Source organism: Artemia sp. Qi Xiang Cuo, chromosome 9 (genome assembly GCF_049724085.1).
Source record: "Artemia sp. Qi Xiang Cuo chromosome 9, ASM4972408v1, whole genome shotgun sequence".
NCBI lineage: Eukaryota > Metazoa > Arthropoda > Branchiopoda > Anostraca > Artemiidae > Artemia > Artemia sp. Qi Xiang Cuo.
The window spans coordinates 41,318,770-41,340,568 of NC_142802.1; the positions used below are offsets into that span (position 1 = coordinate 41,318,770).

Genomic DNA, 21,799 nt, shown 5'->3' on the forward strand with positions numbered 1-21,799 from the left:
GATAAATTTATTAACACAACACCGTAACATTCGTAACAGGGAAACAGACTGAATTCTTTACGATTGTTTTCATTATTATAATCTACTAAAGATCTATAACATCACTCGTAAACCGAAAATTTTGCCTGAATAAATTTTTAATTTTTCCTGAAAAAAAATTTGCTTTATGGTGTTTGTTTATTTATATTTTCTTTCTTCTCCTTTTTGCTCTTCTTTCTGTAACTGTGAGTATAAGTTTTTATTTGTGCCTTATGCGCAGCCTTTCTCGTGGCTTACTTTTGTGTTTTGAATGGTTGGCAATAGTTTTTCATTTAATTCTTTTTCCTTTCTCTTTTTCTTTTCTTTTTTTCTGTATAATCTGATTGTGACTAGTGGATTGTAGAAGGGTATGAGGACCACCTTTTTGCTTTGAGAATAATATGCAGAGAAATGAATTATGTTATGCTTTATTGATGTTTGATTTATTTATTTATTTTTTATCTCAATAAGTAATCGGCCATTGTTCTCTGAGTTACTCCCCTAATTACAGGCCAAAGAGCCTTTGGGGGGACTAGCACAGTGTATTTTTGTATATGTATCAATAATGAATTAAATCTTATCTTATCTAAAATGACCGAACTAAATTAGAAAACAACCAAACTAAGGAAAAAATTATAAACAAAGAAATAAATATTTAACCTAAATCTTTATTAACATCCAAAAGGTTACGTTTCTTGGTTACCTATTCTTCCAAGAATTCTTCCAAGAATAGGTAACCTATTCTTGGACTGGCTAGCATTTGCCAGCAGCCCTTTACCCTCCGGGGGAGGATTCCACACTTGGTTCCACAAAATGCGGAAACAAAGATCCTTGTTGAGTGCTCCGAGCCTCAGAAACTATCCCCAAGGATTCCTAATTTCATAACAATGAAAAAATGAATTGAAATTATTTAAATTAAACAGTTCGTACGAACTAAAGGGCGACCCGGCTCAATAGTAACCGAAACTCTAAAAAAATGGGATTTTGATACCAATAGATACATAAAAAAATCAGATTTTAACGCTGATTTCAAATATATAAGTTTCATCAAGTTTAGTCCTAAAAAGTTACTCATCAAAAGTTACGCGCCTGAGAAAATTTGGTTGATTTTCGAAAAAAGGGGGAAAGACCCCCTAAAAGTTATAGAACTTCCTCACAACTCTATTTTTTTAAACAATAAAAAACTTTAGCGTAAAGAGCGGGGCGTTGAGGAGGGGACAGCCCCTTTCGTAAATGGAATGATTTCTGTTCGTTTTAAGTTTTAACGTCGCTCCTTACTTTCAGTTAAAAAAAAACTTGTTTTTTTTTAATTCACCAAAGCACTGCAATGAATATCGATTCAAACATGAAAAAAAAATAGCCAGTTATATTACAGTTATATACAACAATAGTAATATTCTAATAACGCTAACATTCTTTTCTAATACTCTTTTTTTAATTGAACAGACTTTATAGGCCATCTTTCCGTCTCTTTTGAATTCTACATATACCCCAGCGATTAAGAGTAATCGCTTTTTCTTTGGATCTTGAGTAAAAGGGAAGTGTAAGTGAACCTCTTACTAAAATATATACTTAAACATATTAGATATATTAAAATATAATAACTCCTTAAAATATATAGAGATAAATAAACCTCTTAATTTAAGGAGGGCGAGAATTAAAGTCACTAGCTTAGTATTTTGTATGAAGGACAGGTTAGGAGTTACATCACGTATATGATTGGGTTCATCCCCTAGTCAATACCTCGCTCTTTAAGCCAAAATTTTTTAGTACTTTCGTAAGAGCTATTTATTCTAAATAACGGTCTTTGTGATTAAGGGTTAATTTTTAAAGAATTGGAACAAAATTCGAACTTTAGCTTAAAGAGCGAGGTATTGACTAGGGAGTGAACCCCCTAATATACGTATAAAAAGTATATAAATATAGAAGTTCGTTACGTAAGTTAATTCGTAAGTTACGTATATTTATTACTAATATTAATAATTTATTACTAAATTAAACAAGTTTCGAGAAAGCCATTTAACCAAATAAAAATAAAATTAATATGCAAATTTTGTTTTAATTATTCATGTGCGGTGAGCCAAAATCAAAACCTGCATTAATTCAAAAACGTTCAAAAATTTAATAAAAAAACAAGTTTTTTAACTGAAAGTAAGGAACGATGTTAAAACTTAAAACGAACAGAAATTATTCTGTATATGAAAGGGACTGTCCCCTCCTCAACGCCTCGCTCTTTACGCTAAAGTTTGACTTTCTCACAGCTCTATTTTTTTTAAACAATAAAAAAACTTTTGCGTAAAGAGCGAGACGTTGAGGAGGGGACAGTCCTTTTCATATACGGAATAATTTCTGTTCGTTTTAAGTTTTAACGTCTTTCCTTACTTTCAGTTAAAAAAAACTTGTTTTTTTTTTTTTAATCCCCATAAAGGCTCCATGATCCATAAAGGAGGGGTATCGCGAAACTAAACTTTCAAATATTAAATTATTAATCATTTAAACGCATAGTAGAAATACCTGCTCACAAACATAATGATAAAAAAAAAGAAAGAGAGAAAAATGGAAAGAAAAAGAAGAAGAGATAGAAGGAAATAGAGTTCATTCAAATATAACAAAACCCAGATCTGAAATCAGGCGATGTGGGACTCTAATGATGATGTTTCCTCTGGTCCCACAACTGATTTGTTGCTTTTTCTTTAGATCTTGATTAAAAGGGGAAGCGTAAGTGAACCTCTCTCTGAAAAGATGTTTGTTGATACTAAAGAATCTAAAGCAGAAGAGAATGAGAAAAAGCGAAGAGCCAAAATTGCTGCGGCAAGGAAGGCTGAACTTATGGCTCAAATGGCTACTGTTCAGAATAATTTTATCATGGAACATAAAGCAGAATTTGAAACCTCAAGCGGTAAGAGTATGTTCAAGTTTTTAACTTTAATACTTTAAGCTTAAAATTTTTAATACTTATATTTTTATATTGTCCTCATAGATATTGAGGCTCCATTAATAGGATATTGTTCAGTTTTGCGCATTTAGAATCAGCGCAAACTGTAGATTCTGTTGATGCATATATTGTAATGAAAAGTTAGTTTTTAGAGTTTTTTTTTCCTGTTGACAAAGGTCAACCTTTACTTACACTTTGCTACTACGGACTGTTCGATTCAAGGCTATTTAAATGTGAAAGAGGTTTTCACACCTCCCTTTCAGCCCCCGTTTTCAAATTGAAGTCTAATGTATGAAAAAGTAAACTCCTTTAAATTTTTACAGGGGGGAGGGGGTCTGAAATTAAAAAAAATGAATTTTTGGATAATCAGATTCACGGTTTTTATGAGGATGGAATTTTGCCAAATTTTTTGTTTTGACCATCAATCTAGAGGCAAAAAAAATCAGGTCCTTGACAAATAGGGTGGCCATAAGGGGTCATAAATGGGGTGGGATGAGGCCATAATTATTTAAAGAGAATTGGAACTTGAGGGGAGGTAAAAAAAATGAAGAATGTTGAATAGATTGGGCTGAAGGTGGAATGTGCGCAGGTGTTTTGGCCAAAACGGGTGAGTTACGAGCTGCAATGAGCCGTTAGTAGTTGTAGTATTTTTATCTAATATCTAGGACGCTTAAAAAAATAACGATTTGCAAATTACAAATACTATGCAACAACCATCCTGACATGAGAGCGAGATTAGGATATGACATTTTTATATAATTTTGTCTATTGTTTAAACTTGTGCCCTGCTCCTCTCCTGAATGATTGCCTCCTCTGAAGTAAAAACCTTTGTGCCTGGTTGTTTCAGGTAGCTTTTTTTTGTTGTCAAACAGGTTTATTCCGATTAATGTACCGGGTTTTTGCCATTCGACCTTGTGTCTCCGGCGTTTACCCTCTATTTATGTCTATTTTGTACAGATATTCTAAAATTAAACCTTGAACCTTGTTTTATTAAGTAATGTCTTTTCTTGAGCATTCTTCTGTTGTTTTATCTCTAAATGAGCACTTGGTATTCATAATTACCAAGTAGGGGATTGTATCAATTGATTATTTTAGTTTAACAAATGAACCATGCAGCTGGTAATCATCTAAGTTTCAAGACTAGAGAAAAGTTGGTATGTTGTTGTCGCGAAGATCATTTTCTTTTTAACGAAATACTGACCATTTCCTTTCATTTTTAAAGAAATGAAGAGTGCATACGGGAGCTTAGAGTCAGTTATGGACATCACGGAAGATGTTTCACCAGTTGCATTTGGGCCGGGTCAAACTACAGCAATCGATACTAGTAAAAAGTAAGCTACGTTCTTGTATTTGATCTTGTTTTACTGAATACGTTAACACGTAGTACCTTACGTTTTGACGTGTATCTTGTTAATCGTTTATCAATCGTATACCATCATTCAAATATCCTATAAAAATAGGAAACTTAAATGTATTTTCAATTTTCCATGAAAAATAAAGAGCAAAATTAAAACTTTTAAGATTACCATCGACCGATTTTGGCCCCTAAAATGGCACTAAAGCTTAAATTTGCTATTGAATGAGCCCCTTTTCTTCTTTCTTTGATAATTTATTACTTGATCACAAGTTGTTGCGCGTATTTCGAAAATAAATACCTACTCAATTTTCGTCAATATATTTGTAATGTTCAATTGTTCATCTGATATCATTCTCTTTATTTTTTAATTTTGGCTAAACTGTTAATTTTGTGGAATAAGGTATTGCTGATTTTATATAGTTTTAATTCGTAATGTCGTAATTCAGACAACATTATGCAATATAATATTAGCAACTTCGGTAACAATGTAGTTGAGCAAACTACTCTATTTTAAATATAGCTCAAATTTATTAATATTATTTTAATATTAAGTCATCCTATTTTTAATTTAATACGAGTCCAAAAAAATTGTATGTTGTATTTTAAGGATATAGGTGGATCGCTCAAAGTCGGATATCTAAGTAATTTGAATAATTTATGAAAATCACCCATTCCAGTGCTGTATTATGAGGGAGCGACACAATCTGTAATATAATTTGTAGAAGTTCTCTTACAAAGGCAAGCAAAATATACCCAAATTCTATACAGTTCAGAGGGGGGGGGGGTACGTCTCCAAACATTTTTCTTTTCAATAAAGACAAACGCCAAAATCCTCTTTTTTTTGACAAGTCTGATTTTGGGAATAGCCTCAGATGCAGCTGAGGCGGAAGATGCTTTAAGAACACGAAGAAGATTTTGGGAATATTAGTAAAATTTCTGCTTATTATCTATTTTTGGTCCTCCAGGGGGTAGATGCCTCTGTCCGTATCATGTGGGTACTCTTTGTTGGGTTGTTTGTAAGCTATAGGAAACATATTTAAAGATAATGACTGGGAAGAATTCCCTTTTTTCTGTAGACTTTACTGTTCAGGTATAAAACAAACAATTAAACCAGATTATGTTTTGTATTATATACATGAAAATACACAAACTGGTTACCAGTGCTGCATACTCGGCAAGTGTGGTTGAGTATAGACTATTTATAAGTAAATAACTTGATATAAATTACATCCTGTGTTTAGTTATTATTCCAAGTTATTTAGTTTATAGGAAACGGCCGAAGTTAACAATAAAAAGAAATGAAAAGTTGGCGATGTGTTTCTGTTGGTCTAAGGTTGGTAGCCTCAGGTAGTCACCGGGGAATCTTGGGTTCAATTTTCCCCCTGGCTTTGGGTCTCGTTTATGTTTTCTAGTTGGGTCTAGTTTTGTTTTATGTAGTTTTGTATTAGATATTTGCCAAACTTTCAAGCAACAACAAAATAAGAAAACAGACAGATACAGGCATTTTGGCAAATTATTATCAGATAAATTATTGCTTGAATTTTTTTAATATTGAAGTAAAAACTACACAAAGCGGAAGTGCATCCAAGCCAAGAGGGAGTAGTTGAACCCAAAATTCCCTGGTAACTAGTGGAGGCTAACAACCTTGATCAACAGGCCCATCTAGCTGTCTTTCAATGGCTTTTTATTGTAAATTTTATTAATCCATGCAATCAAATAACCTGAAATAACAATTAAACACAGGGTATGTGTTATACGGTAAATAAATAAATATTTAGAAATATATGTAAAATTCTGCAAACTTATTTCTTTACCGTTTAAAACAAATCAAGTATTTAATCATTGTTCCAAATTGTTTGATTTATATGTTTCATAAAAAACAACCTGATTTTTATTCAAGGACAGGAACCCATCTTTGGATATGTGCCGTGACATGTGATCAGGCACATTTGATCACAGGCACAGGTTTGGACATGTGATCAATTTTTTTATATCTCTAAAAATATAAAGGTTGATGCATGCAAGTTCCTTTTTCACAACCAAATGTTCAGCTTATAAGTGGTCTTTAAAGAAAATTCTAAAAATGGGATTATTCCGCTCAACTTTGATGTAAAGCAAGATTTACAGGAGGGGGAGGGTTGAGGTTTGAGGAGGTTTGTCTAATTAATGGACTATATACCACGCATGATGTAACCTTTTTTTCCAATTGTATCCATTTAATTTTCATTCGTAATTATATGTCTTTTTTCACTATTGCTTGCGTAGTTTGTTCTTTAAGCCCTTTTGCTATTTTGGCATTTTCAGAAGATCCTGATTTCATTTTCAGGCTTGTTTGCGTGGGATCACAACGAAACTATCATGTTAAAATGTAACCATTGAATATTCATGCTTAGTAGTGTCCTTTTTTCACCATTATTTGTGTACTTTGTTCATTTAAGCCCTTTTGCTCTTTTAGCATTTTAAAAAGATCATGATTTGCGTGTACCATTAACCATTATCTTAAAATGTAACTATTGAATTTTCATGCTTAATTATGCCCTTTTTTTTCACCATTATTTGTGTACTTTGTTCATTTGAGCTCTCTCGCCATTTTCAATGATCCTGAATTGATTTTCAGGCTTGTCTGTATACTCTGCCGTGGAGAACAACCAGTCAATGGGCCTGGAAAAGGTTTTGTATATGGCACGTTCGTTCAAAGATCAACTGTGATGTGTCAGAATACAACTAAGCTCACAGAAACAATGGATTCAATGGGCAAGGTCCTTGAAAATAGCCCTTTTTGTAGCTCTTTTGCTATTTTGGCATTTTAAAAAGATCCTGATTTGCGTGTATCATTAACCATTATTTTAAAATGTATCCATTGAATGTTCATGCTTAATTGTGCCCTTTTTTCACCATTATTTGTGTGCGCTGTTCCTTTATGCCCTTTTGTTTTTTGGCATTTTAAAAGATACTGATTTGTGTGTACAATTAATCATCATTTTAAAATGTAAACGTGTCCTTTTTTCACCATTATTTGTGTACTTTGTTCATTTAAGCCCTTTTGCTATTTTGACATAATAAAAAGATCCTGATTTGCATGTATCATTAACCATTATCTTAAAATGTATCCATTGAATGTTCATGCTTAGTAGTGTCCTTTTTTCAACATTATTTGTGTACGTTGTTCCTTTGTGCTCTTTTGTTTTTTTGGCATTTTAAAAAGATCATGATTTGCGTGTACAATTAACCATCATCTTAAAATGTAACTATTGAATTTTCATGCTTAATTGTGCCCATTTTTCACCATTATTTGTGTACTTTGTTCGTTTAAGCCCTCTCGCCATTTTCAATGATCCTGAATTGATTTTCAGGCTTGTCTGTATACTCTGCCGTGGAGAACAACCAGTCAATGGGCCTGGAAAAGGTTTTGTATATGGCACGTTCGTTCAAAGATCAACTGTGATGTGTCAGAATACAACTAAGCTCACAGAAACAATGGATTCAATGGGCAAGGTCCTTGAAAATAGCCCTTTTTGTATAAATTCAGATGTTCTTGTAGCCCCCTTTGTTTCAAGCTGTGGTCATCCAATGCATGCTTCATGCTGGCAGTCCTATTTTGAGAGACTCATTGCTAGAGAGAGAAGGTTTGTAGCTACCTTTCTTTATTTTAGTAACAAAAAATGCTGTGAAATTTGTAAGCTGGTTTCTATCTGCCCTTATTGGGACCAAACTTCTCATGAATGATGAAAAAATTGGATGATTTCTTGGACTAAATAGATGACTAGCCATCCATGGGTGGGAGGCCGGGGCGAATTTACCGGGGTGAATTTTATATCGGAACTTGGCTTTGCACTCACTTTTTGGGGCGTTTCTGTGTGTGTGTGGGGGGGGGGGGGGGGGATTATCGCCTCCTCTCACCCAAGAAGCTAGATTGCTGATTTGCTCATCCGGATTTCAGTTGGCTTTTTCATATAATTATAAAAAAAAACTACCCATACGAAGAGGGTGGGTAGTCGCGCTTCTCTGCATCTTCCTTTGATGTATCCTGTCTTTTAAAGTTGCTGCTGATTAAAAAAATCTAAAATACAACTAATTTTTTCGAATAGATTGTCTCAACAAATGAGGTAACGAAAACAAGTGGTGCTTGAATAGGAAGTTTGTCTGTATACCGAATAATCTGAAATATCTTGGTCGTTTTTGATGTTGTTGTTTTTTTTACTGATGCGAATTATCGTTGTAGAGCTGATAATATATGTTTGTGTAAAGATTCTTAAATTTATTCCTCATTGGAAAATCATAATTTAATTCCGTTGTTTCTCAACTTTTCTTCTGTCGGTACCCGGTTCCGCCCCCTCTTTAAAAAATAAAGACAATTAAAAGCTTCACTTTGAGACTTGGGCTAGTGTCTATTTATAATCCTTTGTCCTTGGGCTTAAGAGGCATTCACACGCGTGTCTAGCTAGAATCTCATGTCTAGACACGTGTCTGGCCAGAAATCAATGTCTAGGCAACTACCGTTCCCAAGAAGAATTCAGTGGCTAAAACTACAAATTTAGTTTCAAATGGATTACAGTTCTCTGTCACAAATTTCAATTAATTTCAAATGGTGGCTACAAATTTCAAATTTCTAGCCAATCAAGACAGCTTATATGGGCAAAACTTTCAAAATTGTAATCTCTGTTTTTACTGTCACAAGATAATGGATGAGACAAGCCAAACAATTGCCTTAGTGTGCTTCACTATCATGTTTGGTGTCACATATTTGGCAAAAATGAAAAAAGTAATTATTGAGAAAACAAAAATTTAATTTTAATTTGAAAATGCAAACATAAATGAAGAAAATTATGGGACTTAACACATTCTGATTGGCTGTAGTCGAAAATCCTAGACTTTCAGTTCTAGAGTCTAGAACTGAATCCCAAAGAACAGGAGGGTCAGGAGCGTGTATTTACACCCCTAAGAGGAGGAGGAAACGATTTTTACACCCCAAAGAGGAGAGGTGTCAGGAACATGTATTTACACCCCAAAGAGCAGGAGGGTCAGGGATTCGTATTTACACCCCTAAGAGGAGGAGGAAACAATATTTACACCCCAAAGAGGAGGAGGGTCAGGAACGTTTATTTACACCCCTAAGAAGAGGAGGAAACGATTTTTAAACCCCAAAGAGGGGAGGGTCAGGTACGTGTATTTGCACCCCTAAGAGGAGGAGGAAACGATTTTTACACCCCAAAGAGCAGGAGGTCACTTACTTTTGTCTGGTTTTAAATCTAGTACGAATCAGAGACAATGCTATAGCGTTGCTTATAGTAAAACTTATACGGCTTCCATGTTTTACTATTTATTTATTTTTTCCAGAGGATATTCATACGGAAGGAGTCATCGTAAGAACTTCAAAAGAGACTGATTGGATTGGAAATCGAGAGTTCTAGTGCCCTTTTTAATAGTCGAAAATGATTGGAGGGCAACTAGCCCCGCCCCCCCCCTGCCCATCATTCCCCCAAACACATCCAATCAAAATTTTGAGATAGCCATTTTTTTCAGCGTAGTTGATTTCCAGATAGAAAATATATTTTTGAGGAAGATACTCCCCCACAACCCTCAGGGCAAGGGTTTTATGTTACTCCCTGGGGGCATATAAGGTTTTTTATAGAAGACGTTGTCGTAGAAACTTCAAAACATGCTCATTCGATTGGAAATTAAAGAGCTAATGCCCTTTTTAATAGTCGGAAGTGATTGGAGTGTAACTAGCCCCCTTCCCCCCCCACGCCCATCATTTCCCCGAACACATCCAATCAAAATTTTCAGATAGCCATTTTGTTCAGCGTAGTTGATTTGTCAGATAGAAAATATGTTTTTGAGGAGGACACTCCCCCACAACCCTCAGGGCAAGGGTTTTAAGTTATGCCCTGAGGGCATATAAGGTTGTTATAGACGGCGTTGTCGTAGAAACTTCAAAACAGGCTCAATTGATTGGAAATTAAAGGGCTAGTGCCCTTTTTAATTGTCGAAAGTGATTGGAGTGCAACTACCCCCCGCCCACGCCCATCAGGCCCCCAATACCATACAATCAAAATTGTGAGATAATCATTCTGTTCAGTGTCGTTGATTTCCAGAAAATAAACAATTTTTTGAGGAGGAAAATACCCAAGAACCTTCAGAGCAAGGGTTTTCAGTTATGACGTGGTTTCAATTAAGGTTTTTATAGTAAACCTTGTCGTAGAAACTTCAAAAAAGGCTCATTCGATTGGAAATGCAAAGGACTATTGCCATTTTTAATAGCTAAAATTGATTAGAGGAGAGCAAGCCCCCCCACGCTCCTACTTCTCCAAATTGCTTCCCATGTAAATTTTTGATATAGCCATTTTATTTAGCATAGTTCATTGCAACCCAGAAAACAAGTTTTTTACGAGGACACTCCCCCAAAACCCTCAGGGCAAGGGTTTAAAGTTATGACCTAGGGGCATATAAGGTTTTTATTGAAGGCGTTGTCATAGAAACTTCAAAAAAGTCTCATTCGATTGGAAATTCAAAGGGATAATGCCCTTTTTAATAGTCAAAAGTGATTTTAGGGCAACTAGCCATCAGGACAAGGGTTTTAAGTTTTGCCCTGGGGGTATATAAGGTTTTTATAGAAAGCGTTGTCGTAGAAACTTCAAAACAGGCTCATTCGATTGGAAATTAAAGGGATAGTGCCCTTTTTAATAGTCGAAAGTGATTGGACGGCATCTAGCCCCCCCCCCCCCCACGCCCATCATTTCCCCAAACACTTCCAATCAAACTTTTGAGATAGCCATTTTGTTCAGTGTAGCTGATTTCCAGATAGAAAATATGTTTTTGATGATTACACTCCCCCAAACCCCTCTGGGCAAAAGTTTTACGGTATGCCCTGGTAGCATATAAGGTTTTTATAGAAGGTGTTGTCGTAGAAACTTCAAAAAAGGCTCATTTGATTGGAAATTCCGAAAGCTAGTTCCCTTTGTAATAGTCGAAAGTGGTTTGAGAGCAACTAACCCCCCTCTCATGCCCACCTTTTCCCCAAACACATCCAATCAAAATTTTAAGACAGCCATTTTATTAAACGTAGTTTTAAGTTCTGGAAATTTGGTCTTTGAGGATTGCAACTCCCCCACACCCCTCAGGGCACGGGTTGTAATTTAAGGATTCTCCGAATCCTTCATATTATTTCTTATGGAAGTGATGCTCGTATAAACTTTAGAGAGGGCTCATTTGATTGAAAATTGAAAGTTATTGTTCACTTTTTAAGATTCAAAAGAGATTGAAGGGCAACTAGCCCCTCTCCCTCCTCAACGCCCTAGATGCATCAGATAAAAATTTTGAGATAGACATTTTGTTAAAATAGTTCAAAGTTCTGATAACAAAAGCTCCGGGGTCGACACAGCCCACCAGGGCCCAGGGGTAGGCGTTGTAAGTTATGCCCTAGGGCATAAATTATTAAGGGGGGTTTATAACCTATGGGAAGGGGTTTTGTACGGGAAGAACACATAGGAAATCTATTATAATTATCCAATTATAAGGTTAAAATACATACTCTGTGATAGATGCAAAATTGCTTTGGCACACAAATTCCTATTAAGGTCAATTCCAAACAATCGTGATCCCTTTGTTTCAGAAAGTGAAATGGTCTAAACCCCCTTATTGGAGCTAGTTTTTCAATCCATTTTTTGTTGTCAATTACTGTCCACAAGCTATGCAGGCTGTCAATTCTTCACACATAAGGTTATTATCAAAGAGGTAATCGTACAAACTTTGAAAAAAGCCTCGTTCGATTTAAGTTCAAAGTTCTATATCCGTTTTTTAAAGTCAATAATAATCGGACAGTAAGCCCCCGCCCCCCCCCAGGACATAAAAATTTGAAAATTTTTGGAAATAAAAACGAACAAAAATTAATTTAAAAAAAAAAACTTTTCGAAAAGTAAGTTTTTCAAAGAAAAGTAAAGGCCATTTAATACTTAAGCTCAGCAGATACAAATACTTGTTAAAATTCAAACTCAAAACGACCAGAAATTACTATTAAAGAATAAAGGAAACCCAAAACGAATAGAAATTAAATAAACAATCATAGCAAAAAACATACAACGAGTAATAATATAAATGAATAAATAGATCTTAAAGCGAGTAATGCTTAGATTGAATATGAAAATCAAGCTTAAAATGAAAACAAGTATTTGCTATTAAAGTATAAATGAAACTTAAATCGAACAGACATTAAATAAACAATCAATGCGAACAAACATACAATATCTATTAATGTAAATGAATAAATAAATCTTAAAACGAGTGAAACTTAATAAAACCTACTGCGTCATTGGCGCTTTACTGAAAACAAATTATATTACAAATGTTTTCTTTTGTACTTAATTTTGAAAAAAAATATTAAAATTACAGTAAAATTTTGAACTGATGAGCGTTTAGCAATTAATATCATTATGCGTCAAATATTCATTTTAATTTATTAGTTATTTTCAAGATTAGTCAAGACAAATATAGTTTCACTACAAGCAAAATTTGGATACAGCTCCCTTCTTTAACTATAAAAACCTAAAGCCTTCTGCGTCATTGGTGCTTTACTGAAAACGAATTACTCGTATTTTTGAACCGTTGTTCCCAGTTTGTTAGATAAATTTCCCTCCCAGATTCCTTTCTTTTGGCCCCTTAATTATTTTCCTTCCCCGAGTAATAATTATTAATTTTCCTTTTATTTTGGGACACCATTTTAGGTCCTCCTAATTGCGTAGTTGGGTAATAGACCACGAGGTAAGAAATTGTGCAGTTAGGGAGGTTGACCAGTAACTTAGTAAGTCCTCGGATTGGCTGGAAAAATTCATTACAACCCCCGCTACCCCGTCGCAGACACGTGGCTGGCGGAGTGGGCTGGTGGAAAAAGTTCCTTTTTTGAGTCAGTTCTTTTATAGCGTGTCTTGAATACAGTAAGGATTTTTATACTATATACTCTTTTAACCTTTCAGCATAGGTCGAGTCTAAAGAGATAGTTCGAAATCTTATCGGTAACCCTTGGCTTTAAATGTGACCCTGGGACTATTCGATCACGCTAGTAGACACGGAACCGTTGGAGTAACCGCGGAAATCCCATTATTTTGGGCCGACGAGGGATTCTCCCCCTCCAGTAAGTGGCATAGCAACCTCTTTGCGCCATTTTTGCCTTAAAAGTGGTGACCCCCGCACCTTACCTCTAATAAGTGGTGGCAGCAATTTAAAGAGCTATCAGTAAACCTGATAGTTAAAAAGAATTTCGTGTTTTTCGAAGAGACAAGGAATTTAGCCTACAAAAGTAGCCTATTGTAGGTACATATATAAAAAATCGCAAAGAGAAATTTTTATCGTAGTTGTGCCTAGTCGGATAATAATAAGTAATAAAATTTAAAAATCAATAAATCACGCGAATAATAATCAACTTCGGAGACAAGGGAGGCTGCGCCACCCACGTAGAATCGGCAAATTAAAAGGAAATAATTTTTCACGAAAGGACAAAAAGAGACATTGATAAAAGGATATTCATTTTGACGGAAGACGTTAAGTAAACCTTGAAATAATGGCGGACAAACGAAGAATTCAGACAAGATCTACCGCGCTAAAACAAAAATCGAATTCAGAAACACAATTGTATGCGACTCCCATTTGAAACGCCCTAAGAAAAACACCATCACATAGAACCATATATCACTAAACCGGTAAAAAAAAATTTCTGGGACATTTGAAGAGGATATCTTCAAAACAAAATCAATAATAGAGCGATTCCCGGTACGAACCAGATAAGAAGAGAAAAGTGTAATACAAATTCAGAAAGAATTATTCGCGGATAGAGAAACCCGAACAAAAGAAACAGTGGCGATAATACATGAGGAAAAATCATTACATGAAAGAACGGGTAAAACAAAACAAACTCACCCTTCAGAGGAGGTACAAAAAGTAAGGGAGTTGCGGGGAAAAGAAAATATTATACAACGAGCAGCCTCAGAAAACAAATTAAGAGAATATAAAGACAATGAGAATCATAGTAGGCCAAGTAGCAGAAGGGGTAGAAGCTCAATTTCCAGCAGGGGCTCGCGAAAAAGTACCCAAATAGAGAAAGATAGGATAGCCAGAGAAAAAAAGGAGGAGGCAGACAGAGAGGAAAGAAAATACATAATGGAAATGATTGCTGGGAGAAATTCCCAAGAACCTCAGACATCGTCTAAAATAGAGGTAATGCAGGCAATAAACCTTCAACCAATGAAAGGAAATGAAGATGTACATTTATACATATACAATTTTGAAAAAACGGCGGAATTACCGAGAGAAAATTGGGCGACAAGAATACAGCCCCTTCTTAATTACAATGCACAAATTGCATATAAAGCATTACCAATGGAGTACTCAAAAGATTTTGAAAAACTAAAGCAAGCCATTTTTTGAAAAGTTTCAACTCTCCCCCGAGCACTTTCAAAGAAGGTTTAGAAGCGAAAGAAAACGAGACAACGAAACATATAAAGAATTCGGGTACAAATTGAAAGATATGTGTTTAAAATGGCTAGAGTTAGAAAATTATAGAATGTATGAAGACCCGGAAGAAATAAAAGTAAAGATAAAGGAAATAATAGATAAAACAGTAATGGAACAATTTTTAGAAAATACCCACAGAGAATTGAAAATATATTTGAAAGAAAAGAACCCAAAAACAAGCGAAGAAATGGCGGAAATGGCAAATAGGTGGACCGAAATAAGAGAGGAAGTTGAGGAGACAGCCATACTTCAATATAGAGAGTATAACAAAAATAGGCACTATAACACAGCGCAAGTAGAACTAACTTGCTATAACTGTGGTACCACGGGGCATTTTGGAAGAAACTGCCCCAGCAAACATGACAAAAAACCACATAAAACGACAGCCTAGGCCATGACCCATAATAAGGAAAAGAATTACGCATTTGCAGAGTCGCATAAAATATACGGAAAATTGAATGGGGAATTAGTCGAAATGGCAATTGATTCCTGCAGTGACCAAACCTATGTGTGAACTGGCCTAATTAATAGAACGGAGATAGACCATAAAAATAATATTACAACTTTATGTTATTATGGAGACAAGCACCCATGCCCGTCTGCTTGGGTAAGAATAGAAATTGCAAAGAAGGACGGTACGGTCCAGAGAAAAACGATAAAAGTAGGCTTAGTAGACCTACCTACGCTAGCAGTGGATGTTTTAATAGGAGGAGATTTTGGAGATATCAGAAATCTCCTATCGTTAAAAGCGACTTCTTTAACAGTGGGAAAATTCCAAATTACACTACGACGGAAAATCATAATACTTCGTTGACAAGGCGGGGAGGTGGACCGGCCCATAAAACGAATTGGGAGGCTGTACCACCCTGTTGGAAAAACGAAATACTTGATACGGGTGTTCAAAATGTTGATAATCCACAAATATGGGGTGCGGAAGTAAAAAGACCAAAAAATATTGAAAATAAGACGTGCGAGAATGATTTGTTGGGAAAATTTCCAGAAAATAGAAAACTTGAAGACACTTTCAATGAATATGAGACGCTAACAAATACAGGCCAAAAGGAAACACAGCTTGTACAAAAGAAAAATGAGACAAAATTTATTGTACGCGCTTTTCCTCGGAAAGTTCGGGAAATTTTAGTAGAATACGAAAAATTAAATGTCGGAGTTCAGTTCCCATTTGATGAAGAAACATTTGTTTCTGCGGTAAAAGTAAAGAAGACTAAAGAGAGAAAAAAGATACAAGACGGAACTACAATAAAGAAATGCAGTCAAAGATAGTGGACACTGGAGTCCAATTCTGATTTCATGATGATTTATTTAATGCTACTACAAAAGAAAAGAAGACTAAAAGAGAGAAAAGAAATATTAAACGGAGCTACAATGAAGTAATGCAGTCAAAGATGGTGGACACTAGAGTCCAATTCAAATTTAACGATGATTTATTATTTTGTGCGAATGACAAAATTGAGAAAAGTAGGGATGAAAAGAGGAGTGTAAAAAAGAGACAAAAATTTGGAGATTCAGCCTGCAGTGGCAAAAATAAAATGTTGGATAGGTTGTGCCTTGATAACATAAATAAAACGGGGGAAAAGAGATCAAAGACCCATGGGGAATAAAAAAAGATGGTTACAAGATAGAAATGAATGACCTACAACGGGTTGGGGGAAAGTTGGGAGATATTGAATGTCGAGTCGGATTGAAAAAACTTGAGAAGAAATCTGAGAATGGTTTTATTAACTCAAAAGAGGGTTTGTTCCTTTATGAGGTGGAGGAATCCCTTGGGGAAGATCCCCTGCGGGAAGGCGTGAAAGATTGTACTTTTCCTCGATGCACAACTGGCGGACAAGTTGTGATCCCTTTACTGAAGCCTTGTTTTTCCAGTCTTCAATATTATGTTCATCCCTCATCACCGATCATTATTTATTCGATTATTTTAGAGGACAAGACCCAGAAAAAAGTGACTCAAGATTCCCTCAGATTTTTACTTTATTTTACTGAACCCTTATCGTTTCCAGAGGCTTTTGCATGTTCAGCCCTGGACTGTTTGAAATTATGCCAAGGGGAAATTTACTTTTTTTATTCAGATGTGGGGTTGTTTCCACAGATGGAAATTAAGAGGCTAGTGCAGCCAATTTTTCATGATGGCTGATATCATCGAAAGTGCCAGGAACTGATTCTCTGCTCCTCTCAAATGTAAATTCGTGAGAGCAAGAAAATTTTTGTTTTTGATTGTGCTGTGCACAATGAATTTCTACGAATCTTGGGGATGACGACGAATCCTGAAGCGATGGAAGTACAGACACTGGTGGAAGTGAGAAGATACAAGTTTAGTGATTTTGAGTATAATGCTATTTATTTTATGTCTGAGTTTCCAGCCATTCCACCGGAGATGCGGGCCATATATCTTAGGAGGGAGGTGTTGGAACCCTTGGTCCCAGTTTCTTAGATAAATGTCCCTCCCTGGTTCCTTTCTTTTGGCCCCTTAATTATTTTCCTTCCCCGATTAATTTTCCTTTTATTTTGGGACACCATTTTAGGTCCTCCTAATTGCGTAGTTGGGTAATAGACCACGAGGTAAGAAATTGCGCAGTTAGGGAGGTTGACCAGTAACTTAGTAAGTCCTCGGATTGGCTGGAAAAATTCATTACCACCCCGTTACCCCGTCGCAGACACGCGGCTGGCGGAGTGGGCTGGTGGAAAAAGTTCCTTTTTTGAGTCAGTTATAGCGTGTCTTGAATACAGTAAGAATTTTTATACTATATACTCTTTTAACCTTTCAGCATAGGTCGAGTCTAAAGAGATAGTTAGAAATCGTATCGGTAACCCTTGGCTTTAAATGTGACCCTGGGACTATTCGATCACGCTAGGAGACACGGAACCGTTGGAGTAACCGCGGAAATCCCATTATTTTGGGCCGACGAGGGATTCTCTCCCTCCAGTAAGTGGCATAGCAACCTCTTTGCGCCATTTTTGCCTTAAAAGTGGTGACCCCCGCACCTTACCTCCAATATCGTTTATTACAAATTTGTTATTTTCCAGTTCTTACAGCATTGAAAATGAAAATAAAAATTACAGTGAAGAAAAAATCTTGAACTGATGGATCTTTCAACAATTAATATCATTATATATCTAATATTCAAGTTGATTTTGTTTATACTTTCCAAGACTGTTCAAGACTCATATAGTTTTGCCATTTTTTTAACTCTGCCATTTTTTGTAACTAATCGTGTTGCTTTGTTGTGAAAACATTCTATGGCTTCTAGGCATTTCTATTTGAGCGTAAAACTGAACCTCAAACTTTGTGGAACATGCATTTTCTTGCATGAAACACCAAAATATAATAAAATGTCAAGTTTCGGAGTGTTCCACTCCTCGCAAGCAAGTGCCATTGGTATTTTTGAATCCGCATGGTCAATTTAGGGGGTGGAGGGTAGGCTAATTCCCGTAGCAGTCCCATTCCGTCGTGGTATGGTTCACCTTTTCAACACCTGGCGTCCGGACTATCATATAATCTACCAAGCATACAACTACCCCAAATCAGTATCATTAAATAAATGAAACCCAAAACGAACAAAAATTAAAATAAATATTAGAGTCAGACTCAAAACGAGCAGAAATTCATGTGAGTGGGGTTCAAAACCCCTATGCTTTCTAAAAGCCAAAATAAAATTTGTACTTTACTGAAGAAAAAAATCAAATGAGTTTACTGAAAAAAAAATATGCATTGTCAATTTAATATACATATGCTGATATTTTTTCCCAAAAATCTTAATTAATTTTTGATTTCTTAAAGTTACAAAAATTAAAATATTTCAAAGAATTGTTTTCATTAAAGCGCCAATGACGCAGTAGGTTTTAGGCTTCTGCAGTGAGACGATACCCAAACTCTTGTTTGTAGTTATTTTTATTCGATTCAAACTTGATTTGCATATTCAATTCAAGTTTCACTCGTTTTAAGATTTATTTGTTCATTTACATTAATATATATTGTATGTTTGTTTGCTTTGATTGTTTATTTAATTTCTGTTCGTTTTAAATTTCATTTATACTTTAATAGCAAACAATTTTTTACGTTTTAAGCTTGATTTTCATATTCAATCTAAGCATGACTCGCTTTAAGATCTATTTATTCATTTATATTATTACTTGTTGTATGTTTTTTGCTATGATTGTTTATTTATTTTCTGTTCGTTTTGGGTTTCATTTATTTTTTAATAGTAATTTCTGGTCGTTTTGAGTTGGAATTTTAACAGGCATTTGTATCTGCTGAGCTTAAGTTTAAAATGGCCTTTACTTTTCTTTGAAAAACTTATTTTTCGGAAAGTTTTTTTGAACTAATATAGGAAACGATCTCTTCTTTATTGCCTAAATTTTAAACAAATGATTACTTTTCCCCTTTTTGCCCCTTTTTTAAAATTCAATATTGTATCTACTAGTTGTAAAGGTATTCATTTGATACATAACGCTTATTTTACCCAATTCTGACTTACCTGTTTTTTATTTTATTCAGATTTATTTTAATTTGTTTTCAAATTATTTTGTTCTATTTGATTTTGTCTTTTCTGTTATGTAAGTTTGTAATATTCAGGCACATTTTGAACATAAGAAACCTCTTGGGAGAAGGGAGTTGAGTTGCTGGATATACGTCTGCAGGCACCCAACAATCGAATTCGAGCCTTTTCCCGTCCCTGTCAACATATTTCCTTGTATAAGGGCCTTAGGTAAGGGCTATAAGTATAAAAAGGCCCAGGACACTCACCTCCCTACCTCAAGTAAATAATTTGTTTAAAAAAAAGTACTTTCCTTTCTAAAAAGAGTTTGTTATCCTAAAGTCCTTGTTTATTTACCTTTTTGACAAAACTGGAATTGCCGGATATCAGGGTATAATAAATTTACATTTTCCTAGGGACGGTTGGCGGGAAATTTAAATAGTTTTAGGTTTAAAAGATATTTTCCTTTTTTTTTGGAGGGAGGGGGGAGGCTGAAAAAGCTGCCAATTGTTTTCTAAATGCAGCAATTTTTTTTTAATTTTGTGGGTGTTTCAGAGAGATAGAGAGAGGGAGAGGGGGGGGGGTAAGGGCTATAAGTATTGTAAATTATGTGTTCTATTTTTGGATAACGTTAACGGCTCATGTCTGGACAGAAACTAGCAGAAATACATTATTTACTAATTTTGTTTTTCTAGATGCTTTGTATGTTTCTTAAACCTTTTCTTTTTTTCAGACTTAGACCACGGCCTTCATCAGGTTACGATATTGATAAGTCTGAATTCCTCTGTCCACTTTGTCAGTGTTTGAGCAATACAGTAATGCCAGTCCTTCCAGGTTTGAATTCTTTTGCGATCAAGAAGACAACTCTTGACGAAAAAGCTGACTTATCCTTCGAGGAGTGGTATGAAGCCGTAACACTGGTCACTAAATCCCTGGTAATTCTTATTTTTGGTTTATTTTATATTCAGTTCAATAAAAAGAGGATGAATGTGTGGAGAAACAACAATTTGGAAAGGGGAGAAGGTTTTACATTCATCATTCCACTAGCGTGTAAAATACATAGAGAAGAAGATGCTATAGTGTGTTCTATTTTTGGGGGGCACGCTTCATGAGCCCTAATTATTATTGATCAAGGGGGAAAAATGAAAAAAAAAAAAAAATCAAAATCGGAATTGATCAAGGGAAATATTGTTTCAGAAAAAAAATTGTTTTTATTTAGATTTGACTTAAAATTTAGAAAAAGAGCCTGAAACCTCTAAAAAACAAAGTGAAATTGAAATGAAAATTACATAATTGAAATTACCATTGTTCGAAGCTCCTAGCTAGAGGTAGATCGCGCCACAGTAGGGTACCGTTTTCTGCAGTGAAACATAATTTTTTCACCAAATATAGTGCCAGATAATGCATTTTCTGAGATAGATAGTCGATTTTTCATGGTCCAAAACTCATAGCTGAAGATTTAGGTCCTAACTTTAAAACCGAGGAAAATCACATTTGACCATGTGTAGCATAATGACTATCGTATCTCCGACGGAATTGGACGAGCTCTGTAGGAGTCATTATCCGAATAAAGTGTTAAAGAAAATTTTGATAAGAGGTATGACTTCATGGTGTTTTCAAAATTAACTTGATGAATTACGTCGCCTAGAATACCTGAGGTGTTCAAACATAAAGTTTGGTAACGTGACTGCAAACAAGAATTCAGCTTAGCTAAATATCACTTTCTGAAAGCTTCGTAACTCTAACGAAGTCCACTTTTTAATGCGCCAGATTTATCGCGGATAACTTGCCATTGGCTTAGTAGCTAACAACCATCATCATACAACAGGCATTAAATATCTTTTTTTGTTTGTGACTATTCTATGTTAGAAAAAAAAACTATTATATTCAACGATTATTATGTCTCCAGTGGATTTAGACAAACTTTGTAGAACTCATTTTCCGAATAAAGGGTGCTGAATAAGTTTCGATAAGAGGTGCAATCTCGTGGCATACTCAGAATCAACCTTGTCGAATCTTCACCTAAACCTTACCGAAAAGTCTACTTTATGTAGACTACTTTAGGACGTTTCCTATGTGTATGGTAAAGGTTAGTAGATATTTACAAGGTCTCTAGCTAGTGAAAGACCTGTTTGTAAAGAGTCATTGGTACTCCTTCTTCTTCTTCTTCTAGTCTCTCTCTCTTTGTTCTCCCTCCTGGTGTTAACCGCTGAGTTTGTTGCAGGAGTAGAATGTACCGGTGCGTAGAAGTAGTCAATAATGAGGAAAAGAATATTACAATATTAAAAGGGTATAAAAAAAGGGTATTACAACATTGCCAGCTGGTGGACTTCTTAGGAGTTTTGTACTAGTTTCGTCAAACTAGTTTTATTAGTTTGGTATGCAGTAAATTTGTATATATGTGTTCTACTTTTTACACGCATTCCTTTCAAACGTATAGAAAATCAGGGTAAACCATTCATTGATTTGCCTGACGTGCTTCATAGAATACAT

At 35.2% G+C, this 21,799-nt stretch overlaps 1 protein-coding gene across 1 annotated transcript in view; it reads left to right on the forward strand.

Annotated features, from left to right (window-relative positions):
- Positions 1–21,799, forward strand: part of LOC148948658 (E3 ubiquitin-protein ligase UBR2-like) — a 155,390-nt gene that overhangs the window by 83,987 nt on the left and 49,604 nt on the right. The window contains 6 exon segments of the mRNA XM_089094989.1: positions 2,716–2,917; positions 4,176–4,284; positions 6,928–7,069; positions 7,664–7,778; positions 7,780–7,936; positions 20,040–20,241. Coding sequence (XP_088951115.1) covers positions 2,716–2,917; positions 4,176–4,284; positions 6,928–7,069; positions 7,664–7,778; positions 7,780–7,936; positions 20,040–20,241 — 927 coding nt within the window.